This window comes from Exophiala dermatitidis (genome assembly GCF_000230625.1).
Source record: "Exophiala dermatitidis NIH/UT8656 unplaced genomic scaffold supercont1.6, whole genome shotgun sequence".
In the NCBI taxonomy this organism is placed as follows: Eukaryota; Fungi; Ascomycota; class Eurotiomycetes; order Chaetothyriales; family Herpotrichiellaceae; genus Exophiala; species Exophiala dermatitidis.
The window spans coordinates 1110354-1135283 of NW_008751651.1; the positions used below are offsets into that span (position 1 = coordinate 1110354).

Sequence of the window (24930 nt, forward strand, 5' to 3'; positions counted from 1 at the left end):
ATCCTGCTTGTCAAGTAGCATACTGGAGAGTATAGGCTTCTCTGGCCCATAAACATATCACTACGGCTGTTCCTTGGAAGTAATTCCCCAACAAATGGAGGTTGTGGATAATAGAAGCACAAGGTAAATCCGAAGTAAATACGAGCACTGACACTATCTCCTCTCGAGGCCAATTCCGTTGGGGGCGCGTACAGTGTGAGTCCAGGGCTACAGGTTCAAGTCTTGTTTTACCGGCCACTAGCTACAGTGTCTTCTACAACGACGAGCGGACACCTGAAACCGAGCTCAGTTGCAGGCCCTCAACGTCCGCACTTGGCTTCTTTCCAAGCAGCATCTCGCTCATGACGAGTCCTGTTCCTAGAGACAAAGTGATGCCCCAGGGTCCGTGGCCGCACGCAATCCAGATACCTCCTTGTTCACAGCGAACACCACCTAGGTATTTCTCCGGCACTTTTCCAATAAAAGGCTTCCCAGTTGGAGTCACGGGCCGCAGGCAAAGCGCCTCTCTTATTGTTTCCAGGTCGTCCTGATTCAGATCGTCGCCTTCCTTTGTCAATCCAGACACCTGTACCGTCGCTTTACGAAGATCCTTGATGCATTCTGGGTCAAGCATCTTCTTCACGTCCACGGCCAGTTCCGGCACAGGAAAATTGCTGTGGTTCAAGCCGCCTAGCCAAAGCTCCGTCTCACCATTGCGAGCCAATCGGGCATATGCCTCCATAGCATATGACCAGTGCGGTCCGGGAGGACAGTAAATGGAATAGCATAACCAGTTGTCTTTGCCGCCAATCCGTCGGTTGGAAGGGTCGATAAAAGGTGTTTTATATCTCGGGGACCGTACCGTGATGCTGTGGCCTGCCAGAGCCTCAATGGGAAGTCGTACTTTGCTCTGAGGGAACAAGGCCTCGAACACTCTTGGAGTCCAGACACCAGCTGCGAGCACGACATCTTTGCACCGTATATGTATCTCTATTGGGCGGTTCTTGTCGGTCGACTGCAACTTCAACCCCTGAAAAACACCATTGCCATCGGTCAGAATGCCAGTTGCCTTAGTGGATAGGTGCACCTCAACACCCATCTTCTTGCACTCGTCCAGCAAGAATTCGCAGAACTCTCTCGGCTCGATCTGGGCGCACTCTTCGGGTCCAGCAATAGTCTCATAGGTTCCTTCGCGTTGCGGCGTGAAGACGGCTGGCGTGCCATCTGGATTGACCGTGTCGCCATGCGCGACATGACGGCCTTTCTCAGCCTCCGAGTTTGCTTTAACCGCGTTCGCCCGGCTTGTCCCTGCCAGCAGCCAGTCCTCGCCTCTGGCTTTCCGCCCGGTGCCACTGTCAGGGACATTCAAGCTGTACACATGGCTTCCGCCGTAGCCCCATCTTCTGGGACCGTTATGCTTCTCTGCAAGTTCTCGGTGCAAGCGATAAGAAAGCGCACCGAGATCGCTTACCTCCGGGACGAACCAGTCCAAGGCGAGAAAGCCACCAGCATACCCGCTAGCTGACTCGAAGAAAACTGGCGACGACTCGATGATATGGATCGAATCGGCTGATCCAGCAGCTTTCTTCTGCTGCGCGAGGTAATACGCTGTTGACAGGCCGATGATGCCTCCCCCGAGAATCACGGTGGACATTCTGACGGATTTGTTCCCAATGAGATGTCTGTAGGGAACTCGTAGTTGATGCTGGCGTGCACGGTTATGGAGGTTGTGAGGATAGAATCCCTACGTTCGACTGTACGGCAGCCCAGCTCGGTCACAAGGATGTCTTGGAGGTGTCGCAAAGCACAAAAACGCTGTTCGAGTATACGAATAGTATATATATCTGATATAACCTTGATGTGGAGCGGAGACTCTTGCCACAAACCGGGGGCGGACATGCAACGCCCTGTGATGATCTGATCATCGCCATTCTCCGCGACTTCGTCGGGCCGATCCACTGCACTTGACATCGTTCTCTTGTCCTTCCTCCCTTTCACGTCTTGCCCTCGAATTAAGCAGCGAGATGATTCCTGGAGTCACAGAGCGGAGGCCATCAGCAAGAAATATAGGATAACATAACATATGCTGCCCACAGCAACTCTGCCGCATCAAAGCAGGTGTCTCTCGCGAGTCCCTCATGATGGGGTCCGGCAGATACACATTGACCGCTTCCATTTTCGGATGCCAAGCCTTCTTGACCGTTTCGCGATACTGCCTGGCAGAAAACATATCAAATTGATAGAATGGCCCGCATGCAATCCATGAACGTCTCTGCCAGAGCCTATCGCGGATTGATTGAACACTCCAACATATATCCGCGAACAATCACAGATCCACCAGCATGCCTTGATTGAGCACAGCCAGGACACATCTGCCATACCAGGAATGCCCTCAACAACATCCCTTCTTTCACCCGCGCCCGCGCCCTCGGTGCCCGCATCCGCGATGCCTCTAATTTCTCCCAATGCGCTTCTCTACGCCCACCTGAAGCAGACCCCGCCTCGACGACCATCCAATCGAGCCCCTTCCGAACCACGACCCATCCAACTCAACGTCGGGTCCTTGACGCACTGCAATGGGTCATCACTAGTCAAAATCGGCTCGACCACAATCGTTTGCGGCGTGCGCGCAGAGATCCTCCCAGTCACCGAAATCCCCAGCTTTAGAGTCACAAAATCCGGCTCTGGCTCCTCGTCATACACACCTACCGCCCCAGTTGTGCGGGACACACGGAACAAAAACGACGACAATGACAGCGAAGGAGAATACTCGCCCATCTCGCTATACAATTTGGTCGTTCCCAACATCGAGCTAGGCACAGGTTGTTCACCGAGACATCCGGCCAACGCGGCCCCGTCGACGGAAGCACAGTCGATATCTCAGCGGTTGCTGTCACTACTGCACACGTCGCAGCTCGTTAGGTCTTCTGACCTGGAAATCATCTATACTCCACCATCGAATCCTGAAAATCTAGAGCTCGGCATCGACACCGACCCCCAGCTGAAAGCCTATTGGACTCTATACATTGACATGATGTGCATTAGCCATGGAGGATCTCTGTTCGACGCGGCGTGGCTGGCGCTCTATGCGGCGTTGAAAGATACCCTGATCCCCAAGGCGTGGTGGGACCCTGATCTGGAACAGGTGCTCTGTTCCGCGGAGGTGAGCGATGCCCGCAGACTTTCGTTGCGAGGGATGCCTGTACCGAGCAGTTTTGGCGTTTTCGTGCCTGAAAAGAGAGTGTTGGGAACTCAAGTGGTTGGCAAGCACACAGAAAACTATTGGGTGCTTATGGACACGGATGGGTTCGAAGAGGAGGCCTGTGCCGAGGTCGGGTGTATCACTGTCGACATCAGGGACTCGAAAACCAACACACCGTCAATACTGCGGATCGAAAAGAACGGCGGGTTCAATGTCGACGTGGAACAAGTGCTGGAAATTGTTGGACTGGCGGAGCGGAGGTGGCACCAGTGGAAAACCACACTGGACTCTGCCCTGACGAGCTCTTAAAGTTGCGATGGCAGTTAAGGGACTGTAGAACATGGAACTTTGATACCCTGTTTCATGCGAATAAACATAAATTTGAATCAGTTTCAGAGCCAAAAAAAAATGGCGAAGAGAACTTCGCATATGAAACGCCCCCATACTCCCTTGCGCCACTAAAGACTCAGCCATTGTCCGAATAGAACTGCTCTTCGTGTAGAAACCCGCAGCTTGCGTTAAACCATGGAAATCCAAGCATGGGAATCAATTCCGCAGAGCCCTCAACCTATCACCCAGCCCCTCCTCGAGTTTGGCCCTCTCCGCCGACTCCCCAGAAGCCAGCTCATGCTCCGGCACATTCTGCTGCATCTCCTGGGACAATTCGACGCCCGCCTCATCGGCAACTCTGCTCATCAAAGCCTCGACCTCGCCTTGGCCTTCCGCGCCGACCTGTTGGCTCTCCACGCCGCCCGCCACACCTTCATAATAGCTCGAGACGACATCAAGGTCTTCAAACTGCGCCTCGAATTTCTCCATGACGGCACCGATCTTTTCCAGATCCATGCTCTTCAACGCCGCGTCCATTCCCTTGACCGTCTGTGCCATCGACCCGGTCACCGTCCGCATGGTGATGGCGGTTTGGACGCGCGCAGCAACTGCGTCTATTCGAGCCGCTAGTGTAAGCAGTTGGATTCTTTGCTGCGAGTTGCGCACCGAGTTCATGGCGTACAGTCGGGCGATCTGTGGTTGCGGAGGAGTCTGGGTGAGGGCCTTTTTGAGCTTCGCTTGCTCGGCGCGCGCATCGCGGTCGGCTTTGGCGGCTTGCCGGTTGAGCTGTTTGGATGTAAACTGTGCAAGAAATTGTTAATATCTGTTGCTAATGCATACGATGACAGACATGGTCAAGTCAGGCAGCAGCCGGATTGTGGTCTTTGAGTGTCCAGGCTGATGCGGGCTCGCAGTTGGTGTGTCCAAGGAGGGTTCGAAATACCTTGAGGTTAAAGAGTGCCTTTTCAAGGCCAGACATGTTGTCGTAGTTATATGGTGTTGTAGAGTGCAGTAGCTATGTCGCGGAGATGGACGTGGGTTCTCTACCCGTCTCTGTCTGTAGCGACGGAGGATGGTGTTTCAGGCGTCAGGTCTCGATGGAAGGCTTGGTTGTGGTATGTGTACTGCCGTGATGGTACAGTAGCCACTCGGTAGCCTTATAGAGTGATTCGCTTGTCGGATGTTGTGTACTGGTAGTACTGGAATGAACTTCGAGAGTATTCGATATCGTCTGCGTCTTGCAGTGAGGTCTGAGTCGAGCCTCCCAACTCGGTGTCGGCGATGACGATGGCGGAACATGCAACAGTGCCAAGTATGGCCGGGCCGACATTTATCCGCTTTCTCACAGCCTTGCGGCCCGTGTCAACATGAACATCAAAACGAATATCTCCCTAGCTATCCTCTATGTCGATAGACTCTTTCTCTCTGTTTGTCGCTATGACCACGCGTGCAGCGTGATCTGTCCTACAACTGTCGCAGATACCTACGGCCCAAAATCAGTCGGCTTCACCAGAGATGACCAAGGAGTTCTACATAGTAAAGCCTGTGCTGATTCAGTTAGGCTTCCAATTCCCTCACCTCTTGAAGAACCTGTCCACAGCAGGCAGAAGTATCGGCGGTCTGGCTGCGACGCTAATCATGTTTTCCACTTGGAACGCGACTGAGGCTTACGGCTGCGATGCACTACAGGCTTTGCCGCGAAACGTAGTTTGTCCACGGTAGGCGCGCTAGGTCGGCCCCCTGAGCATCCAAAACGCCTTGAGGATTGGAAGTCTTCCCATCAGCCGTGTCAATCATCTCTTCTGAGCGACCGTTGAAGAAATACGTCCCCACACTGTATTTAGGGCGCTTTACACTCGGTTGACTCATTGCTTCCAGTTCCGCCAATACTGACCCAAAGGAACAGAGACAGGTCAAGTTACATTGCAAGATTCGGCATCAAGACTCTGATCCATTGTATGCAGGATACAGTGTACGACTCGTCAGCAGTTGCGAGGCTTGTCCAAGTCGTTTCAGCAGGCCAATGAGCTTATGGGGAGATTGCCATTTAGGCACCAGCTCTATCAGTAGCACTATCTGACTGTAGTCAGAGGTTTCCCGCTTCGGCGAAACAGTCCATCTACAGGCATCTAAAGGAGCGCTGTGAAGAATCCCTCCTCAGCTTCTGATGATGTCTTCATTCGTACTGCCCTTGAGTCTATGCAAGATGTGGTGGGGCTCTTTGCGGAGGTGGAGCACAGCCGGCCACCATCCTCGGCCGGAGGTCCAGCCAGTCGCATTACACTACGTTGAGTCTACGAGCTGCCGTCTACGGTTACTGGATGTGGACCACTGTCTGTCTACGGCATGTTGGAGATGGTTAGCAGGCAACAATGGGTGACATGACTCAAATACACCGCGCGTCCTTGCCTTCCGGGGTCGGCTTATCAAAGACCTGTCACTCTTCATTCATGCTCCTCGCCCATGATTTCGAGTCAAAGTCAAAATGGGCGACGCCACAAGTGACAAAAAGGTGATTGGGAACATATTGGAACGTCTCCCTGGAAAGTTCCCGCGCGCAACCATTCCCGATGGTGTTGATCCAACCACAGTTGCGTTATCCGTCATTCAGGCCTTCCCAGATTTGCGGGATGGCGACTTCACAGACGATGCGATATGGCGAGACATCTATGCACTCACAGGTACGATGAGGACTTTTTACTCGGGCACCACCGTATCCAGCGTATGGACACAACTAGCCAAGAAGCATAATGTTTCTTCAGCAAAGGTTGTTCCAGGGTCACCCCGTGTGGTTCGTCATGACGACCAGCAATCAGCTTGGGTAGAATGCAGGTTCGTGTTCACCACCTCGAAACCAGCAACTGAGTGCTCGGGTTTTCTCTCCCTGGTGCCGCATGCCGATGGACAATGGAAGATCTGGATTCTAAGGACAATTCTTGAGCAACTCTCAGGGCAGCCGAACGTCGACACACTTGAGGAATGTCAATACTTGGAGTTTGAAGCAGCCAACAGAGCCAATCCAGAAGACGATGTCTTTCAGGGAATAGTTGTCAATGGAACCAACGGTCATAAGGAGAACTTCCATTTTCAAGCCGTCATTATCGGTGGTGGACAGGCGGGGTTAAGCACTGCTGGACGCTTACAGGCTTTGGGCGTCTCTTACGTTGTCCTTGAGAAGAACAAACAAGTCGGCGATGCCTGGCGCTTAAGATATGATTCTGCGAAGCTTCATACAATTCGCGAGTATGCGCATCTGCCGTTTGGTCGTACCTTTGGTCCCGAGTACGACGAGTATCTCACGAAAGACGATCTAGCTGACGGACACCGAAAATGGGCGGAGAAATATTGTATTAATGTCTGGTTGGCAACAACAGTAATGTCCGCACGCTGGGATGAGCTAAGTGGACTTTATTCGCTACGCGTCCGGCGGAACGACGACGTGCTGGAGATATCGGCGAAGCATGTCATCTTCGCGACAGGAGCCGGGTCTCAGACTCCTTCAATGCCTCAACTTCCGGGGCGGGATAATTACCAAGGCATTGTCATGCATTCAGCTGATTATAGATCGGCGGACAAATGGAAAGGTAAGTCTGGAGTGGTCGTTGGCACAGCAAATACAGGTCATGATGTCGCCGATGATATGGTCGAAGCCGGCATGAGAGTGACAATGGTCCAAAGAGGTCGCACATACGTGCTTCCGGTCGAATACATCGAGGGAGGCTATAAAGCGGTATACAATGACAAGATGCCGACTGAGGTGAGCGATCGAGTCATGCTCACGAATCCTGTCTCTATCAGCCGCATTGTCTCATCGAAAGCGTTTCACGCTATGGCACGAGCACAACCGGGAAGATGGGCTGCTCTTGAAAAAGCCGGGTTCAAAGTTGACCCTTATGGCGATATTCAGCATGCCATAAATGTCCGTCTGGGTGGTCATTACATCGACATTGGCACTTCGGCGAAGATTGCCAAAGGTTTGGTAAGAAATGCACTCCCTTAATCTCGTTGCGCCATCCGGACCGGACCGGACTGCGTTTGTACAGTTCCATGCTAATCTGCGGCTGCTCTTGCTTCAGATCAAGATAAAATCCGACGCCCTCCTAACAGGATACACAGCAAATGGGCTGGTGTTCTCCGATGGATCCGAAGTCAAGGCCGACGTGATCGTATTTGCAACAGGATTTGTCGGAAATCTACGCCAGCACGTGGAAGAAATCTTTGGAAAGGAGATCGCTGACCGCGCTGGAGACTGTTTTGGCCTGAACGAAGAAGGAGAGATTTTAGGAGCGTTCAAACCTTTGAAGCGTAAGTACATCACGCCGGTCTGATGGCCGGTAATCTCACAGCTGACCTTGGAATTTTTGCATTCTACAGAACCCGGACTATGGTATATCGGTGGAACACTGGGACATGCGAGATTCTATTCCCGATTTGTCGCTCTCTCCATCATGGCGGAAGTTATCGGTACTCCTTTGCCAGTATACACAGACTGCCAGTACAAGTTGCACTGATAGTGATAGGGAAGTTCCTTGGTTGACGGCGTATTATCCACGCCGGCGAACTTTTGTGGCAATGATGCTATGATCGGCTTCTTACGACAGTGATGTTACAAGGGAAAAGGCTTTGAGGGTTGTTTCAATACCTCTCCTAAGATCACGGCCTTGAGGGTGAACATTGGTTGCACTTCATGACTAAGCAAGGCTGAGTCTGTACGGAGTCAGGCTTTGCAAATTGCTTATCTCGACGCGCAGCACTCGGCCGATCTTGTTGTCTTATTCCAGTCCACCCGGTCCGTGTCAAGCTACATTCTGACTGAACGGCTCTGGGTCTGCGGATAACGCAGACTGGCCTTTCGCTCCTGGTCATTAGGATTGTCTCCTGCTACCCGGTCCTTTCGTGGCAGGGCGAGGACCGTAATACCTGAACTGCAACTCCCTGGTAGAGCAGAAAATTATCACACAGAGCCCGCTACTCTATCATCTGCTGAGTGCCCTTCCTGCTGAAGAAAGCAGACCGGCTTTCCTGTTACCGCCCGATACTCGACCCTCGTCAAGTTCATTTACCCCGCATGGTGGTGGTCATCCCTGCAAGGTGACATTCTGCAAGCATCCAGCGCATCGTGTCTGGCGGTGCTTCAATTGGTCCTTCACCTGTGGAATGCGGCATACATACATGCCATCTTATCATGGCCTACCAGCAATCATCGCCGCAAGCGTCTCATCCCTGTAATGAGCAAACCGCTAAGCTCGCGAAGCTCAGCTCTCCTCAGCCAACATGTTTAGTGGTCAGGCACAACAGCTGCAGATTGTGCCCCGTGCCTAACGATGATAGATTCCTCGGAAAGCTTTGTTCGGAACCTGAGGTGCGGCCCAGCATACCCACGACACACAAGCCAGCGACTCTGGTCTCCTGTCGATGCGCAGTGGCCAGCTTATCTCATTTCCAGATTCTGCAATCTCGACAATGGCCTTGGATCCAGGAGGGACGCTCAACACTGCTCTACCACATCTGAATTTCAACCGCCTCACCAAATGTCACCGTCAAGATTCGGTGGATTGCCCGTCTCCAGCCTCCATGAGACCGTGCCTCATGTGTAACCCTCGCCTGTCAGGAAGGATGTCATTGTGCAGGTCGCTCAGCTACGCCTTTGTTCAGCCGCATTCCCTGGCTGGCGTGGCATATTAACTGTCGTAGCTGCACGTTTGTCTTGACTTTGGCTTCCTTTCCTCCCAGAGCTGTCGCCGACAAGTTCAAAATGAAGCTCAACATCTCGAACAAAGTCCTGCTTATCAGCAGTCTCCTGTTAGGTATAACATCCGCTGGTTACAGCGATGTTGCTCGGAGGAGAGGGTTCACGCCTCAAGCACTTGAAGATTTACAGGCCAGGCGTCTACACGACGCTGTCAGTGCCCAGGCTGACCAAAGGCGGTACTACACCAATGACACTGCAAGTGAGTGCGAGTTTGGTTGTTGATTCGATCTTGTCCTATGATGTGGTTTCAAGAAGAAGAAAAAAACCCCTCCTGACCGCATCTTGGAGCAGAATACTTTGTCGAGTCCCTGCCGGACATACCTCAGAGCTACATGACAGAGATGTATAGCGGCATCATACCACTTAACATGTCTGACGACAGCCGCGGCTTGTTCTTCGTCTTCCAGCCGACGGTCGGAGACCCAGTAGACGAGATCACGATCTGGTTTAATGGCGGACCGGGTGAGAAAGTGTCGCTCAAAGTTCCCATAAGGATTGGCTAGCTGACCATATCGCTCAGGCTGCAGCTCCCTCGAAGGATTTCTCCAAGAGAACGGTCGGATCCAATGGGCCTGGGGCCAGTATTCTCCGCAGATCAACCCATACTCGTGGGTCAACCTGACAAACATGCTGTGGGTGGAATATCCCGTGGGGGTGGGCTTTTCTCCTGGAACGCCCACCGCCACCAACGAAGAAGACCCAGCTGCCGAATTCATTCAATTCTTCAAGAACTTCCAAGTAAGATTCTTTTCTCCTCGATCTCAACTGGTGACATGGTGCCTTAAAATTGACATTCTCATAGACCATCTTCAACATCAGCAACTACAAGATCTACGTCACCGGCGAGTCATATGCAGGACGCTACGTCCCCTACGTTGCAAATGCCATTCTTGACCAGAACGACAAGACCCACTTTAATCTTTCTGGTGCGTACATGCCATGAGCACAGTCAACACTTCCAGGCGTAGCAGTATCTGAATCACAGGCTAACTATGTACCTTGCTCTCCTCTTCTTGTACAGGTGCCCTAGTTTACGACCCCTGCATTGGATCCTTCGCAGCCGGCAACGCGATAGCAGTTTACCCGTACGTGGAGCAAAACAACAACATCCTCGGCTTCAACGAATCATTCCTCACAACCCTCGCCGACCGCGACAAGCAGTGCGGATGGGCCCAATACCGACAAGATTACATCCAATTCCCACCCAACGGCACCCAACCACCTCTGTACTTAAACAACACGGCCAACCCGGACTGCGACCTCTGGACTACTGTCTACGACAACGCCTACGGAGTCAACCCCTGTTTCAACGTATACGAGCCCAACCTGCAATGTCCATTACTGTCCGATCCGCTAGGCTATCCCAGCGACATTGTTTACTCGTACCCCGGTTTACCTCCCTACTTCAACCGCACGGACGTCAAAAAGGCCATCCATGCACCCCTTGACACAGAGTGGCAATTGTGCAAAGGTCCCGTGTTCATCGGCACAAACGGCGGTGGACCGGAAAACGAGAACGACACGAGTCCCGATCCGATTCAGCGGGTGTTGCCGAGGGTCATTGAAGCCACGAACCGAGTCTTGGTGTAAGATGGCCCTGTCCTAGTTTAAAACTGTGTGGTTAGGCTAATATACTTGTTTTTGTGCTGTCTAGGTCCAACGGCGCTCTCGATCTCGATCTGCTTACCAACGGTACAATGCTTGCTATCCAGAACATGACTTGGAATGGGCAATTGGGGTTCCAGTCAACCCCAAACACGCCTATTGTCATCAAGTTGCCGGACTTGATGTATCAGGACGTCTTTGAGGAGAATGGCTTTGGTGGATTCGATGCCTATCAGGGGATCATGGGCGTGCAGCATTTTGAGAGAGGTCTAATGTGGGCTGAGACGTATTTGAGTGGGCATATGCAGCCGCAGTTTCAGCCGAGGAGCAGTTATCGCCATTTGCAGTGGTTGTTGGGGAGGATTGATTCCTTGTGAAGATTGAGAGTGCAATGCAAATTCGCAGTGAAGGAGTAAGTGAACCATGGAAGACGGCCGTCATGTTGGGCATAATAAGTATTAAGTGTTGTGACTTTGGCTGAACAGGGTAGCGGTAGGTGGTAGGTACTGATATGGCATCGCCTTGATGGACAAGGGGTAGGACTAATACAAAAACCATTTGCGTTCCTTGACTCCTTTTTCGTTCAAGTCAGCCAGGCTGGGAATAGGAACCACAACATCCTTTCGTTTCTGAGGAAATGGACTCGAATGGACTTTTATAGCCAAGGCTATGTATGTATGGCGCAGAACGAGCCCCATGCGTGGCCGAACGCTGCGCTGCACTATGCATCCAGCTTCGATATATGTGGTGTGCTCGAGGCGAGATATGTGTGCACATCTTTCTCTGGTGGAAACGGATTGGTATCTTTCGTTGACGGTGACAAGCACGATCACAACCACGCCCTCGAACAAACAGAGAGACTGGGGACGTCACATGAACAAGACTTGGAATATGTCCCGGAGAATCCAACTCAAAACTTTAAGGCCTTTGGCAAAACCCTGTCCAAAACGACAACAAGCAGAGCATAGCATGTCACCATGACCCACGAATGCATCAGCGCCGCCTCTGCACAATGTACGCAAACCAAACCCAGCCCTCTCTCACCAACAACACATCAGCCAGCAGGACATGACATCCTTGTCTAGTAACCTTTCCTCCCTCCCCCATCTAATCCATAACCCCCAGATCCTCCGCAACAGTAAACTTCGCACTCGTCTTCTCCCTGACCTGATCAACACTAACCCCCTCCGCCGTCTCCGTCAGCAACAACCCCTTCCCACCGACCCTATCGACCTGAAAAACCGCAAGGTCCGTAATAATCGTACTAACCACCCCCTTACCCGTTAGGGGCAAATCGCACTGATCAACAATCTTGCTCCGACCATCCTTATCGGTATGGTACGTACAGACGATAATCTTCGTCTTATCCGGATTACTAACGAGGTCCATAGCACCACCCATCCCATTGAACGCTTTTCCAGGAATAATATAATTCGCCAGATCACCGGTCGCCGAAACCTGCAGAGCACCCAGGAGCGACACATCAACATGTCCGCCGCGGATCATGCCGAACGACTCGGCGCTGTCGAACGTGGACGCTCCAGGAAGTAACGTGACTGTCTCTTTGCCCGCGTTGACTGTATCTGGATCCGCGGCCTCGCGGGACTCAGGGTATGGACCCATTCCGATGATTCCGTTTTCGGACTGGAGCCAGACTTTTGTGTCGGGCGGGAGGAACGAGGTTGCCAGAGTCGGAATCCCCACGCCGAGGTTGACGTAGTATCCGTCTTTGAATTCTTTGGCTGCGCGTTTTGCGATGCGGTTGCGTTTGATGGTTTCTTGATCTTGACCTTGATTGTTACCACCATTTCCACCTCCACTGCCGCTGCTACTACCGCTTCCGGCCGCCGAAGATGATTTGTTGGACGATGGCGCCAGAACAAGTTTCTCAATATGTTTCTCCGAAGTTGCAGGACAGATACGGTCGATATATATACCAGGCAAGTCGACCTGGTCAGGATCCAAAGAGCCCACAGGGACAATGTTTTCGGCTTCGACAATGGCCAGCTTGGCCGCCTTGGGCATCAATACGCCGTATGCTTTCGTGGTGGTGCGGAAGATGCAGTTGCCGGCCTCGTCGGCCTTCCATGCTCGAACGATAGCCACATCACCTTTTAGAGCTGTTTCCATCAGATACGTGCGGCCGTCAAAGACTCTCGTCTCACGGGGCCTTCCAGGCTCGATGACTTCGTGTTTTCCAGTCTGTGGATCCTTGGGCCCTAATCGGATCGGGATCCCGCCTGTTTCAATTAAAGTGCGTGCTCCCGTGGCGGTGAAAAAGGCTGGGATCCCGGCTCCTGCTGCACGGAGGCGTTCGGCTATTGTGCCTTGTGGACATAGTTCGATTGCGACCTGGCCGTCGTGGTATTGTTTGCCGAGGGATTTGTTGTTTCCGATGAATGAGACTACCATGCGTGAAATCTGGCCGTTGGAGGTGAGTTTCGCGAGTCCGTATTCGCCGGCGCCGGCGTTGTTGGATACCACTGTTAGGTTGCGCGTTCCTTTGCGGCGGATTGCGTCGATGAGTGTTTCTAGTTGGATTTGTGTTAGTCAAGAGATATGATATTGCGCTCGTCCTTTTTCCTTTTTTTTTTCTCTTCTCTCCATGGTGGTCAAGGAAAGAATATTGAAACCAGCAACATGCATGATTTGAGGATATGTCCTCCCCCAGACACAGCAGCACCCAGAACAAGACAAGCAAGACAACTGTAGGCATTCTTGTATAAAACTCACCAGCTACTCCGCAAAGTCCAAACCCGGAGCTCAAAATGGTCGTGCCATCCTTGAGGTCTGCAATGGCGTCGTCGGCGCTCGCATAGACCTTGGACGCACTTCGATGTCTGACCTCAGACTGAGACTGTTGGAAAGGAACACGTGCTTCCTTGAGACTCGCACTGGCGCAGAACTTCCGCCTCTGCTGCTGCCAGTGAGCCGGTGTTCGTCTCGGCCGCCGACTTGAAAGTGCCGTCACCACGACCAATGTTCCTGTTGCCGACTTCAAGTTGCAGGTACTCTTGGTCGCAGATACAGACACCCTCTGCGACCACGTCTCCAGAATCAGCGACATGGCGTACGGTACGTCTACTGCTGGATCTCCCTCCTCATCCCGGGATCAAGAAAGCATTGTGATGGTCAGAGAGATCAATGATGTGTTGATATACCCGTCGGACGAACGCCGATGGCGGCCCCACGAACACCAAAGTCATTGGCGGCGTCGGTGCTTTTCCCGGCCCGGCAACTTGAACCTCGATCTCGGGACTTTATCTGGACTCCGAACAACTGAGCCTCGCCTCAATGCTAGTACTAGGGGTGAAAACTACTTCATTGAAAACAGTTGATATCCTGGGTATCATCGCATGGAATTGCTTTTCCAATAACGATTTGAAAGGCACCAGTATTGTACTTGCATTGCCAGCAGCCGAACCATCATCATCCTCCCAGTTATCATCTGTCGCTACCGACCGGCAACACGGACTGCAGCACATTATTTATATACCCAGATATCGATCAATCAGTAGTCTAGACCCAACTCCCTTTCTCTTCCTACTCTATCTCTATATCACATACACTCTCTATCAGTATTCCATTCTTACATTTCACTTCACAAAACCTCCCTAACAACCTCCGCAAAAGTAACATTCCCCAACCCCTCCACCTCCTCCTTGTTTTGTTCCAAATACGTCCCATCCCACCACATAGCACCCGCCAAATTCGGCAGATCCAACGTCTTAACATCATCCTTCAATATATCACTATAAGTCTGTGGATCGACATACCCTCTATTCTCGACACCGGTATAAAACGACCGTGACCCAATCAACAGTCTCGGATACGTGATTCCATTATCGATAGTGTTGAATTTGCCCTTTGGAACCGTACAAGTTGAACCCTCACATTTCACTTTTCGTCCATTCAACAATACCTCCGACCACTGCTTCAACGAGCTCGTGAACCCGTCGCAACTCCCCACTTGACACGCCTGCGCATTGTAGAACTGCACGTTCCAAAAGTCGATATCGTTAATAAGTTTCGACACGGGGATCTCTTGATCGGATGAGGACGACGACTCCAAGGCGCATATCGGCGCCGCGCTGACGTAGTATTGTCTTTTTGGTTTGGCCTTGTCCTTTTTCATCTTTTTGCGCAGTGAGGAGATGAGGTTGGGGAGGTATTTGGCGTTTGTGGCGTTTTCATTATCTTTGAACTTCCTGTTAGTATAGTACACTTACACCTCTCGTCGGTACAAATGAAAACAAGGGAACATATCATCATATCCAGCTTTTTTTGCGTGGTCACAGTCACTGCAATTGGCACTGAGAGGTATTGTTCACTCACCCAAATCAAACCCATCCAAAACCACATCCATCCCAAACGGCCTCAAATCCTTGGTCTTGCCATCACTCGTCCCACCCAAAAACAAATTCCACAGCATGGTCGCCAATTTCCCAGCATCCTTCTTTGACGGGATATACAGATCCCCACTGGCTGACCCGGCACTAATCAGCACTTTTTTCCCTTTTGTCTGACACGACGCAATTCGATCCGCGAACCCGGTCGAAACACAGTCAAGCAACCCCGGCTGACCGGCCTCGACCTGTGCAGAAGATGCAGTGGACGAGCATAAGTCTCCGGCAAAATCTAGAGTGATGTTGATGGATTTGTTGTTTTTGCCACCACTACCGTAAAATTGTCTGATGAATCCCAGAATAACCACGTCGACGGAGTCGTCGGCGCAGATTTGGTCGAGCGAGACGTCGGCGGTGATGTTGCTTTGGCCGTAGTAGACTATGTTGAGGTTGGTGGCGAGAGGATTGAATGTGTATGTTGACGACGTGTCTGCTTCTGTTGCTGGACTTCGACGATCGATGCCACTGCCAGCAACGACGGCGGCGCCATCACACAATGCCACCAACACCAACAATATCAAAAGAAATGGGCATAATGGCGACGACGGCCGCCGGAAAGACTCGATCATGGTGGGCTGAGCGAATAACAACAATCACATAGATAAAAGACTCGACAGGATCAGTTTGTTGTCGGCCCGGTCAGTTTAAAATCCAAGATCAAAGCGACAAGAAAACGATCAAGGACTGTATGTTTGATTCTTTCTCATGGTTTCATAACGCAGTGAGTACTGTCGGAACTTCGCCTTCTTTGTCTAGAACACCTGTGGTGGTCAAGTTGCCAACCCGTCGTCATCCTCGTCATCTTGTAACTCCATTCGGCACCTACTAGTTAAAACGATTTGATCCACAGAAATCCAATATTCACCCAGGTGTTGATGACACCAGGGTCCTGGTCTCCAACTTGAAGTGTTCGTGTTCAACGGGTGGTCAGTGCGAAGGTGACTATTGGGCCGTTGCGGTGGCGGTTGAACGGCGGTGCTAGTACTGTACAGTTGTACTGCCACCACAGCACGGACCACTGGAGACGCACAGACACAGACATAATTGCTTCGAACTGCACTGCACCAATCGACTCACTGGCATCAGGAACACGGTAACATCGCAACACTGGCAGCGTTAGTTGGTACAATGGTTGTACGCTCTTGATGTGTGGTAGAGCTCAATTCCAGCAACCCGGAAACAGACAACTGGGTGAAAATGATCAACTCGCCAGGCTGGGACTCGAGTATGATGACGCCTTTTTGTTTGGAGTCCATTCCAATATCAATGAGCACCAGAAGGAAAAATACTAGTACTGCATTTTGTCCTCGAACTCTCATTCTCACTCTGACTCCAGCAAGGGTACAATTTCCCCTTGGTTTTCGAATGTGCCGCGCTTCTCGAACATGACCTTGCGCTTGGACTCTAAAACAGATGTCCATGCCGATGTCGATGTCAATGCAAATGCTGATAGTAGTGGAGAACTTTCTAATCGCAACCGCTATGCTGTTCTGTATTGTGGTAATTGTGCTGCATCCGTATCAAGGATAAGGTACCTTAACGGACCGGCGGTCTGTGTGGTGGAGTGAAAGGTAAAACAGGACAACCGAGCCTGATCTCATGTCGGTCGATGAAGCAGGTATCAAGTCGTTTGGCAAGATCCGAATCTCAATCCTATATAGCGCAGTCGTGGATGCCCGTCGGCCCTAGTTCGTTATACTCACTCCTAGTCAAGAATCCTTTACTATTGCCTTGGTCCACAATAAACACGACTTTGGCAGCCACCTGCGCACCCAAAAACCCGGCCTCCTCCATGCCATGCACGCTGGGATCCTTCCACTCGGGAAAGTAATCTGGTGCCTTGACCAACTTGATTGTCGTCGGAGTCTGGCTGAAGCCCCGATGCGTGTGGTGTAAGCCTGGATCCGAAACAAGCCCGGACTGTGCGCCGGGTGGTTGTAGATGCTGATTTGGTTGCATCATGTTCTTCGTGGCTGCCACCAGTAGCGGATTGACCCCGTGGCCGCCTTGGTGGAGAGCAGGTTGGCCCCCTTGCCTTGGAATCGGTGTGTTCGTGCCAGGCGTGGCCACAGGAGTGGTGAAATTCGAAGGAAGCTCAGATGTGAATATGGTCGCGGTCGAAGGCGACAGCACGTATCTGGCATGGAGAACGGACAGTAATGCAGAAGTAAAGCCTGCAGGAAATATTAGTCAGGACACGCCAACAAAGAGACCCAAAGTAAAACTCACCTCTGATTCGGCTTCCATTCCCCAGAAAAATAAAGTTCTCCCACAACGTCGATCTCAGAGCCATGTCAGGCACGCTCAGCACAGTATGATGGATGGCTTCTGCAATAATATCAAGCACGCCCTCTCCAATACCAGGGGGCGGTGTCGCAGCCATGAATCGTTCCACGCCTACCTCAATCTCGCGTTTTCGTTTTCGACTTTTCTGTTCGTCCCCATCGGCCGGCGCTGACTCCGAATCCTCGATTGGAAGGAATTCGACATATGTGAACGACGCCCGCTCTCTCTCCGAGTTCCTGAGGCGGATGGTCTTGGGGCCTTCCGCTGCACCTCCTTTCTTTGCTGCAGCCTTTTCAGCCTTCTCCTTCTCACGCTTCGCAATTAATTCGGCAGCATTGTCCCGGGCAACGATGGCGGCGACATCTAGCACGCCCTCATTCTCCTCATCATTTCCGTCGGCACCCTCCTCACCGACCACCGTGCCCAGTCCCGGACCTCTAGGCGCTTGACCAGGTCGCAGCCCGTCCACATCTTTGGCATTGACGCCCGAATCCAGGGCTCCCGTAGAGGCGGCCGCAGCAGGGTTCGGAGCAGCAACTGCACCACTGGGCGCAGCTTTGGGATATCCTGCTCCAATGGGCAGGAGTTCACAGATAGGGCTTCTTTTCAACTGTTCGGCCATCTCTTCCGTAAACCCTTGACTCTCCAATACCTGGTGCAGTCTCTTGGTCATCGCTTCCCCGCCACATCCTGGAATGGCGACGCCACGACCGATATCGTTGACTTGGAAGTCGGTGACCGCCGTCACGTCGCATTTCCCGTGCCCGACATCAAGAACCAATGCGGTCGGCACACCGTAAGCGTAGCAAGCCGTCAAGGCAGCGTCCATGAGACAAAAGGCCGGAATCTTCCAGTTTTCAAACACAAATTGCGTAATCATCTCTTTGTCTCGACTTGTCCAACATGGCTGGGCGACAAATAACACCGGCATGTGGAAAGGAGGAGACATCATGTTGTAGATATGTGACAGGAGTGCGAAAAAGCAGGACCAATTTTCGATCCGGCCCTCTCGAATAGGATACACAGCACCTTCAGTGGACCAAAGGTCGTCCTCGAAGGTCTCTACCGTCTCTTCTTCTGCCTCTTGGGCACCATCTTGTTGGGGTTGTTGTTCTTGTTGTTGCGCATCACCAGAAGGTGCCGGTGCAGCTTCCGCTGTGCTCGCATCGACTGTCGGTTTTTCTTCTGCTGCGGGCGCTTCTTTCATCTCCACATCTTCAGAAGGGGCCTGCTCTGTTGGGACTGGGTCGGGCTTGGACACGTCGTCGGCCGGCTTTTGTTCATCGGCTTGCTCGACTTTGGTGGTTGTTGCATTGTTTGAAGTCGCATTGTTGGACTGTTCTGCAGGTCGTGGTATGGTTGTAGTCTTGGGTCGAATCTTGACCGGCTCCCATTCATCAGGCTTGCTCCCCGGGAACATGCGAGTAGGAAAGCGGTATCGCGGAGGAGTGAAGGACTCGGGCAACCCAAGTTGTGCCGCCGTGATTTGCGACCCGGGCGCAATGATCTAAATATTCAACTGGTTAATGCACGTCGAGCAGGTAAAACCCACGGGCACTCACGAGCACATGCTCATCCTTGAACGGCGGCATTCTAGTGTCGTTGCGCAACACTCTGCGCGATTGATCTCGGGCTTGCAGGTCGGTTTTGCGCTGCCGCTGCTTCGGCGTCGCGTTCCACGTTCGACTCGATCAGCGCGACACTGGCACAATTCTGCCAAGTGCCACGTGACTGGTCATGTGATCATGGCACCTCTATCATCCCCAGTGCTGGACAGTGCTGTACCTTGAAGCCCTGCCGGCATCGTGATGATACGAGTCCAGCTGGCCCTCAAGCTGCTTTTCTTTATACATATATCTCAGCTTCCCTCCAGGTACTTGGAGGTACTGTAGCTATCAAAGACCTACCTGATATGCCAAAAGCAAACTGGGTACTCAGGTCACATTACGGTAGCAAAGATAAAGAACAAGTCCAATAGATCGAACCCCTTTTGATTGTTCTGTTCATCTACAGTATCAAATATGGCCAATTTAGTGGACCTCCTGTGCGGCCACCCAACCATCATCTCTGGTAATCGTACATTTTGTATCCGTATTCATCCCATGTCCATGTCCTTGTCCTTGCCCTTGCCAGAGATGGGAACTCCTGGCTACAGCACCACAATCAACGCCAGCCATAACCCTGAGATCCGGAAGGCCTTCCGGTCTCGTCCAGACCTGACGACGAATCTTTCGGTGTTCTCGTTCCAACCTCAAGATAACCCACTTGATAGTCATGAGACTCGACCATGTCCATCGACGGTCAGGATCTTCAGCGAAGCCATCCTCGCTAACCACTTGCTGCAAAGCCCGGTCTGTCGCTGCCAGTAAGAGGCGCGCCATGTGTGGGCTGCATGCAAGTAGTCTGCTCAGGAGTTTCATGCGGAAGACCGCTGGCCTGGTCGGTGTCGAAGGCATCGAAATCAAAGAATGAATTAGTGGGAAGTTGGTCAGGATGCTGGAGAAATCCTGTTCCGTCGAGGTCATTGACAATCGCTGAGCCAAAATCTGGAAGAGGTTGCAGATCGGCAAGAGCGTTGTCGTTGAGAAGGTTTGAAATATCGTCAAGGTCTGGAACACTTGAAGGAGGTAGCTGAGACCAAGGTTGGCCTGCTGACTGAGGGGAGCCATCGGCAGCTTGATATCCCACGTCTCCGGCTGACACTGCAGGTCACACAATATCTCAGCAGGATATTGTGTCATACCGGAGACGGTGGGGAAGCTTTGGAAGGTTGCCATCGAGTCAGAGCCGTTGTCTGCCTCGGAGTGTTCGTTGATCAAGTTGAGCTGTGGTGCTAAGACCGGGGATTCATGTTTGACAGGGGTGATGCTGTCGGAATGAACAAGAGTGGGGTGGTTTGATTCAAGATCAGTGGTGTCGTAAGAAGATGGAGTGAATGGTGTTTGTACTGCTGATTCAACCTTGTGATCCAGAGAGGGTGAATCGGCGTCGAGGTTGATGGTGGAAGGAGGCTCGGCGGTGACGGATGGCGGGAAGTCTGCCTGCACGCCGAACCTCGACTGATATCGAGCTAGAAGGTCTCGCAGAGCGGCATTCTCCCTCTCAATCCTGACTTGTCTGGCCTCCAACTCGGCAACCGCCGCCTTCTGGCGCTGTCGGGATTTGTCTGCGGCTCTCCGGTTTCGAAGAATTCGCTCGTTCTTGCGCTGCTCCTTCTCCTCGGCCGTTTTGGCCCGTTTTCGCGGAGGCAAGATCTGTTTGATTTCTGGAACAGGCTGACCCCACGCCTTGCGCTTCTTTCTCTGCGGTTGTTCTGGTGCGGGTTGACTGGACTGACTGGATTCGTTGTCATCCGACATAGGAGGGGGAGTTGGATAGCTTTGAGGATATCCAGACATGGTCAGCGACGCAGGATCGACAACTGTGGGAGAAGAAGCCATGGTTGTGGGCCGTGACAAATCCAGGGGTGGATGTCGAGGATGTAGAATAGATGACAGATTGTCTGTGTATGTGTAGGCGGGAAATTCGTCTGCTTTATGACGAGGCCCAACTGACCACGTATCCTCAAGGCGGCCGCATGGTCAACAGGCAGCACCGTTAAGAGGAGAGTGGAGGTCAATCATCAACGGGCAACTAGTAGCAAAAGGATAACTATTATGGGGTTTGGTGAAATTGAGAGTAGTGAAAGTCGACGAGTCGAGGGGGAGCAGGCAGCGGAATTAAATAAAGGCCAGAGTGTCCGATTCAGGGGGCGCCAGGGATCCACGATCCACGATTCCCGATCCACCGGCCTGAGGACTCTCTAGTAAAGGCTTCGTTATCCGCGCCATCAGCTTCACCACGGGCCCCTACGCCGCCCGGAAGTACAACGTACTTGTCACCTAGTGCTTGTCACAAGTGGTAGTGTCCTGACAGATTCACGACAACGTGCTCTATTCCTGGCCCTATCGTGGTCCTCAACATCGGCTTCACGTTCTTCTGCTGGTCCTGTTCCTCATCCTCATGCGAGTAAGTCTCACATTCTGACCCACGGTTACCCATCAGCTCCTGTTCCGGCCGCCACTCACTGCGTGTCGTCTCGCTTACTCGCCCTCGCGTAACCTGTCTCACTGTCGCCGTCGCGTCCAGCCCATGCCATCCCTTGCTTCCGGCTTCGCTGCCCTTCTCTCCTCCGCACCCAACACAGCCTCAGACTCGTCAGCCGCAGCGGTGTGCAACTCCACTCTTACAGTTTGTTCCACTGTTCCTGGCCGATGAGATCCCTTTTTGTGCGAGGCGACGTCTGCTTGTACCACGTCAGAAACTGTCACCGATGCAGGGGGCAATGCTTTGACGGCAGTACAGCTACTAGTATGAGGCACGCATCATCGAGACACCGGCTCTTCGAGTGTCGAACTGTATCTTGTGTGTTTTCTTTGCATGCCGACAGAACTAGAACTTGTCCTACAATGTTGCAGCATTCCAAGAGGACTAAACACTGCTGATTATCTGTGGATTCAATTTGCTGCTGACTGCAGTAGTAGAGGAAATTCATGCAGTACCTGGTAGAGAGTAGCCGTAGGATTTCAGGCTGACTTTGCATACTTAGGTATACTTACTGTAAGCAGTGCTACTTCGCATACCATCAACACGGTTGGGATCCGGTCATAGTAGTACTCGTGTCACTAGTATTTGGCAATCCTTTCTTATCCGACTACAGTGTTGTAGTAGATCAAGTCACTAGGTACACCTGGTATGTACCTGAGAGAATCACGCCTGGACAAGCTCCTCCATACCTAGGTATACACTGCAGTACTACGGCAAAGCTGGTCACGACTCCGCCGTAGCAAAATTGCCATTTGTGTACGGTGACACATTCATACCAGATACGCATGTTTTGCACCGCGTTGAAGTCCCCGTTTGAATCGCCAGCATTTACAGTAGATAAATTCTATCCAGGACCGCAAGACCTGCCAACAACCGCGGTGCAAGTTTGCAGGTGTCATAATATGCGGCTCCAACCCTGATAAAAACACATATACCGCATTCTCACTGGTCGACGACAATGGAAGAAACCACATCCTTCCCCGACTCAAGGAATCCACTGCTCGACATAGCAGGCCAGGACTCATCGGGCGTTTCCCCGCTGGAGCAGGAAGTGCTGGACGAATATGAAAGGCTTGCGAACAACATGAAGGAAGTAAGTGGGTGATTAATTCAGCGCTCTCTCTCTACTCTCCTCTACAACAACTCTACTCTCTACACTCCGGAGCCTGTTTTCGGAGGATATGCCTTATAAAAAACCACGAATGGGTGCCCTTTCTTGGCTAATACATAACACGATGGTGGTCCTCACAACACTTTTTTCTATATTTCCCCGTCTACCTATGTTGCCTATGGCTTTCTCCTCCCTCCCCCAGTAGACTAATCAGTCCTCTCATCCAGCTCTCATCCACTCTCGCATCGCTGTCGAGTGGACCAATCACGCTTGAGATAGCAGAGGGTCTGCGGCTGTTGGAAAGAAAGGTCGCCAGCGTCTATACGTTGATGAAGGCGAGTGTCTACAGCATTGTCCTGCAGCAGGGCCAAGTGGAAGGGGACGACTTTGGTGGCGACGACAGTAACATCTGATGCGTCCAACGGACTCTCGGCGAGACCTTGTTGTTTCGGAGAATCGAAAGCATGACTTGATGAAGTGCAAACGCGACCACGAAAAATGTCTGCCCGGGACGACTCCGTTACTAGGCCACAACCCGCCGCCAACAATGGATCGAAGGACGAACCTATCAACGGGACAGGGCGACAAACTCGATTGAGCATCACTAACAGGCTCTTCCCTGGGTCGCCTCTATAATATAAGGGCGTGGACTCTACTGTACAACCACTATGTCTCTCCAGCATAATACACTTTTCGAACGTCGACCAATTTCTTACCGCGAGCTCTCGCGATATCCTCCGGGTCTTTCTGACTCAACAAGGCTTGGATGGTCGCTTTGACCGTGTTCATGGGGTTGCGCGCACGCGTGACTCTGGCAGCAAGATCATGAATACCGGCACACTTGCAGATTTCATAGATGTACTGCTGGCAGCGGAGTCCGAAACCTAAACCAACAATGTTAGCCAGCGAGCCCTCTACAGGCGAAAAAGAACGAGGAGGTGTTTACCAGGTGGTCTGGAGTAAAGCTCCAATTCTGTAGCGCTCACTTTGCCGTTGACGTCGCCAAAGATGGTGCGGTTTTCATATCGCAGAATTGGCGTCATGTTGCGGATGGCACGATATTGAGCTTGCAATGAAGCATCCTCGGGATCGACTGCTTTGCCCTCCCCAATTCCAATCAATCCGTTCTGATTCCCAGCCACGTAGAGAACGTACTGTTTGCGGATTTTGCCCAGTCTGGTCTGGTTGGTCACAGAGTGCGAGATGACCCGTTTGACTCGTAACCGGGCGATTTGCTCCCGGCTGTACCCGGTCATCTGCATTAATCTGACCAGCGCCGGCGAGGGAGGCTCTATTTCCACCACCTCGTCGCCCCTGGTTTGTTTCTTAGGTCGAGGGTTGTTTGAGATGTTGGGCAAGTCGGGAGCCATGGCGGTCCGCGGGTTTCGCTCCGCCTCTTCGCGACCAACGGTCAGCCTGAGATCTCGGTCGAACTTATCCCACAGTTCTGGATCGTAGTCATTTTCGTGCTTGGGCTCGGGGATCTTTTTCATGAATTTGATCAAATCGTCCTCCAATTCTTCCTCTGTTTTTAATCGGGATTGATCGTCGATGTTTGTCCAGGGCGCTCGTACGGGTTTATCGACCACCGGATCGATCTTGGTCAGGTCGTCAAAGTATTTCATTTTCCATGGATCTTTCCGCATCCCGGTTTGCTTCTCCAGTTTCTCCGTGTCGATCAACTTTTGGGCAGCCTCGATGGCGGCCCGTTGCTCGGCAGAGTAGTGTTGCGGAATCGCGCCATCTTGAGACGCCGAGAATTGCTTCGCAGCCTGTGCGAGGTTTATCTGGTTGTTGGAGGATTTGACGCTGGGATATCGAGGTTTTCGCTTTTGGTGAACAGGAGACGAGTGAAATTGACGGCGAACAACAGCGGCAGGGCGCGAAGACCGCGAAAATAGACAGAACACGCACTCGGACGGCCGAAAGATGCTCATCGTGCCAGATGCAGCTCCCAGGCTGCGACACGACGATGACCTTCGTCGTTGAACGGCAGAATAAATATTTATTCCCTTGCGCGTTTCAATTGAGCTCCGAATTGACTGCAATTGAAGTCCGCAAAAGGTGCAGTTCAGGATACAGCGGAGCAGTAGTACGTGTGCGCAGTACTCATTGTGCTAGTATACAATGTTAGACGGTACCTAGGTACTAATCCCAATATGGCTTAACATAA

The 24930-nt window shown here is 52.1% G+C and overlaps 11 protein-coding genes across 11 annotated transcripts; 4 read left to right on the forward strand and 7 right to left on the reverse strand.

Annotated features, from left to right (window-relative positions):
* Positions 1-63: 63 nt before the first annotated feature.
* Positions 64-1925, reverse strand: HMPREF1120_07235 (D-amino-acid dehydrogenase). Its single transcript, XM_009161455.1, has one exon. It carries the CDS (start codon positions 1631-1633, stop codon positions 254-256), a length of 1380 nt encoding a protein of 459 aa, XP_009159703.1. The 5' UTR covers positions 1634-1925; the 3' UTR covers positions 64-253.
* Positions 1926-2425: 500 nt separating this feature from the next.
* On the forward strand, positions 2426-3490 carry HMPREF1120_07236 (3' exoribonuclease; the record flags this gene model as incomplete). Its single annotated transcript, XM_009161456.1, has 1 exon — positions 2426-3490. The coding sequence occupies one exon, from the start codon at positions 2426-2428 to the stop codon at positions 3488-3490; it is 1065 nt and encodes a 354-aa protein (XP_009159704.1).
* HMPREF1120_07237 (uncharacterized protein) lies at positions 2708-4977 on the reverse strand. Its single transcript, XM_009161457.1, has 2 exons — positions 4455-4977; positions 2708-4312 (listed from the first exon to the last, which is right to left on the reverse strand). The coding sequence occupies exons 1-2, from the start codon at positions 4488-4490 to the stop codon at positions 3728-3730; spliced, it is 621 nt and encodes a 206-aa protein (XP_009159705.1). The 5' UTR covers positions 4491-4977; the 3' UTR covers positions 2708-3727.
* A 1019-nt stretch (positions 4978-5996) lies between these two features.
* Positions 5997-8022, forward strand: HMPREF1120_07238 (dimethylaniline monooxygenase (N-oxide forming); the record flags this gene model as incomplete). Its single annotated transcript, XM_009161458.1, has 3 exons — positions 5997-7490; positions 7588-7816; positions 7886-8022. 3 exons carry the CDS (start codon positions 5997-5999, stop codon positions 8020-8022), a joined length of 1860 nt encoding a protein of 619 aa, XP_009159706.1.
* A 1609-nt stretch (positions 8023-9631) lies between these two features.
* HMPREF1120_07239 (serine-type carboxypeptidase F) lies at positions 9632-11245 on the forward strand (the record flags this gene model as incomplete). Its single annotated transcript, XM_009161459.1, has 5 exons — positions 9632-9725; positions 9784-10001; positions 10066-10189; positions 10285-10849; positions 10918-11245. 5 exons carry the CDS (start codon positions 9632-9634, stop codon positions 11243-11245), a joined length of 1329 nt encoding a protein of 442 aa, XP_009159707.1.
* Position 11246: 1 nt separating this feature from the next.
* HMPREF1120_07240 (uncharacterized protein) lies at positions 11247-14045 on the reverse strand. Its single transcript, XM_009161460.1, has 2 exons — positions 13602-14045; positions 11247-13399 (listed from the first exon to the last, which is right to left on the reverse strand). The coding sequence occupies exons 1-2, from the start codon at positions 13933-13935 to the stop codon at positions 11976-11978; spliced, it is 1758 nt and encodes a 585-aa protein (XP_009159708.1). The 5' UTR covers positions 13936-14045; the 3' UTR covers positions 11247-11975.
* A 424-nt stretch (positions 14046-14469) lies between these two features.
* Positions 14470-15843, reverse strand: HMPREF1120_07241 (chitinase; the record flags this gene model as incomplete). Its single annotated transcript, XM_009161461.1, has 2 exons — positions 14470-15065; positions 15204-15843. 2 exons carry the CDS (start codon positions 15841-15843, stop codon positions 14470-14472), a joined length of 1236 nt encoding a protein of 411 aa, XP_009159709.1.
* A 1084-nt stretch (positions 15844-16927) lies between these two features.
* Positions 16928-19152, reverse strand: HMPREF1120_07242 (uncharacterized protein; the record flags this gene model as incomplete). Its single annotated transcript, XM_009161462.1, has 3 exons — positions 16928-17448; positions 17504-19067; positions 19123-19152. 3 exons carry the CDS (start codon positions 19150-19152, stop codon positions 16928-16930), a joined length of 2115 nt encoding a protein of 704 aa, XP_009159710.1.
* A 736-nt stretch (positions 19153-19888) lies between these two features.
* Positions 19889-21000, reverse strand: HMPREF1120_07243 (uncharacterized protein; the record flags this gene model as incomplete). The annotated part of the gene is made up of 2 exons (XM_009161463.1): positions 19889-20262; positions 20304-21000. 2 exons carry the CDS (start codon positions 20998-21000, stop codon positions 19889-19891), a joined length of 1071 nt encoding a protein of 356 aa, XP_009159711.1.
* Positions 21001-22604: 1604 nt separating this feature from the next.
* On the forward strand, positions 22605-23170 carry HMPREF1120_07244 (uncharacterized protein; the record flags this gene model as incomplete). The annotated part of the gene is made up of 2 exons (XM_009161464.1): positions 22605-22739; positions 22985-23170. The coding sequence occupies 2 exons, from the start codon at positions 22605-22607 to the stop codon at positions 23168-23170; spliced, it is 321 nt and encodes a 106-aa protein (XP_009159712.1).
* HMPREF1120_07245 (30S ribosomal protein S5) lies at positions 22750-24860 on the reverse strand. The gene is made up of 2 exons (XM_009161465.1): positions 23704-24860; positions 22750-23641 (listed from the first exon to the last, which is right to left on the reverse strand). Exons 1-2 carry the CDS (start codon positions 24692-24694, stop codon positions 23424-23426), a joined length of 1209 nt encoding a protein of 402 aa, XP_009159713.1. The 5' UTR covers positions 24695-24860; the 3' UTR covers positions 22750-23423.
* Between the last annotated feature and the right edge of the window lie 70 nt (positions 24861-24930).

Coding starts and splice junctions, on each gene's coding strand:
- HMPREF1120_07235 (XM_009161455.1), bottom strand. CDS start 1,633: ATGTCCACCGTGATTCTCGGGGGAGGCATCATCGGCCTGTCAACAGCG.
- HMPREF1120_07245 (XM_009161465.1), bottom strand. CDS start 24,694: ATGAGCATCTTTCGGCCGTCCGAGTGCGTGTTCTGTCTATTTTCGCGG. Junction 23,642..23,703: donor GCTTTACTCCAGACCACCTG/GTAAACACCTCC, acceptor TTGTTGGTTTAG/GTTTCGGACTCCGCTGCCAG.
- HMPREF1120_07237 (XM_009161457.1), bottom strand. CDS start 4,490: ATGTCTGGCCTTGAAAAGGCACTCTTTAACCTCAAG. Junction 4,313..4,454: donor AGGCACTCTTTAACCTCAAG/GTATTTCGAACC, acceptor TTTCTTGCACAG/TTTACATCCAAACAGCTCAA.
- HMPREF1120_07240 (XM_009161460.1), bottom strand. CDS start 13,935: ATGTCGCTGATTCTGGAGACGTGGTCGCAGAGGGTGTCTGTATCTGCG. Junction 13,400..13,601: donor TGGACTTTGCGGAGTAGCTG/GTGAGTTTTATA, acceptor AAATCCAACTAG/AAACACTCATCGACGCAATC.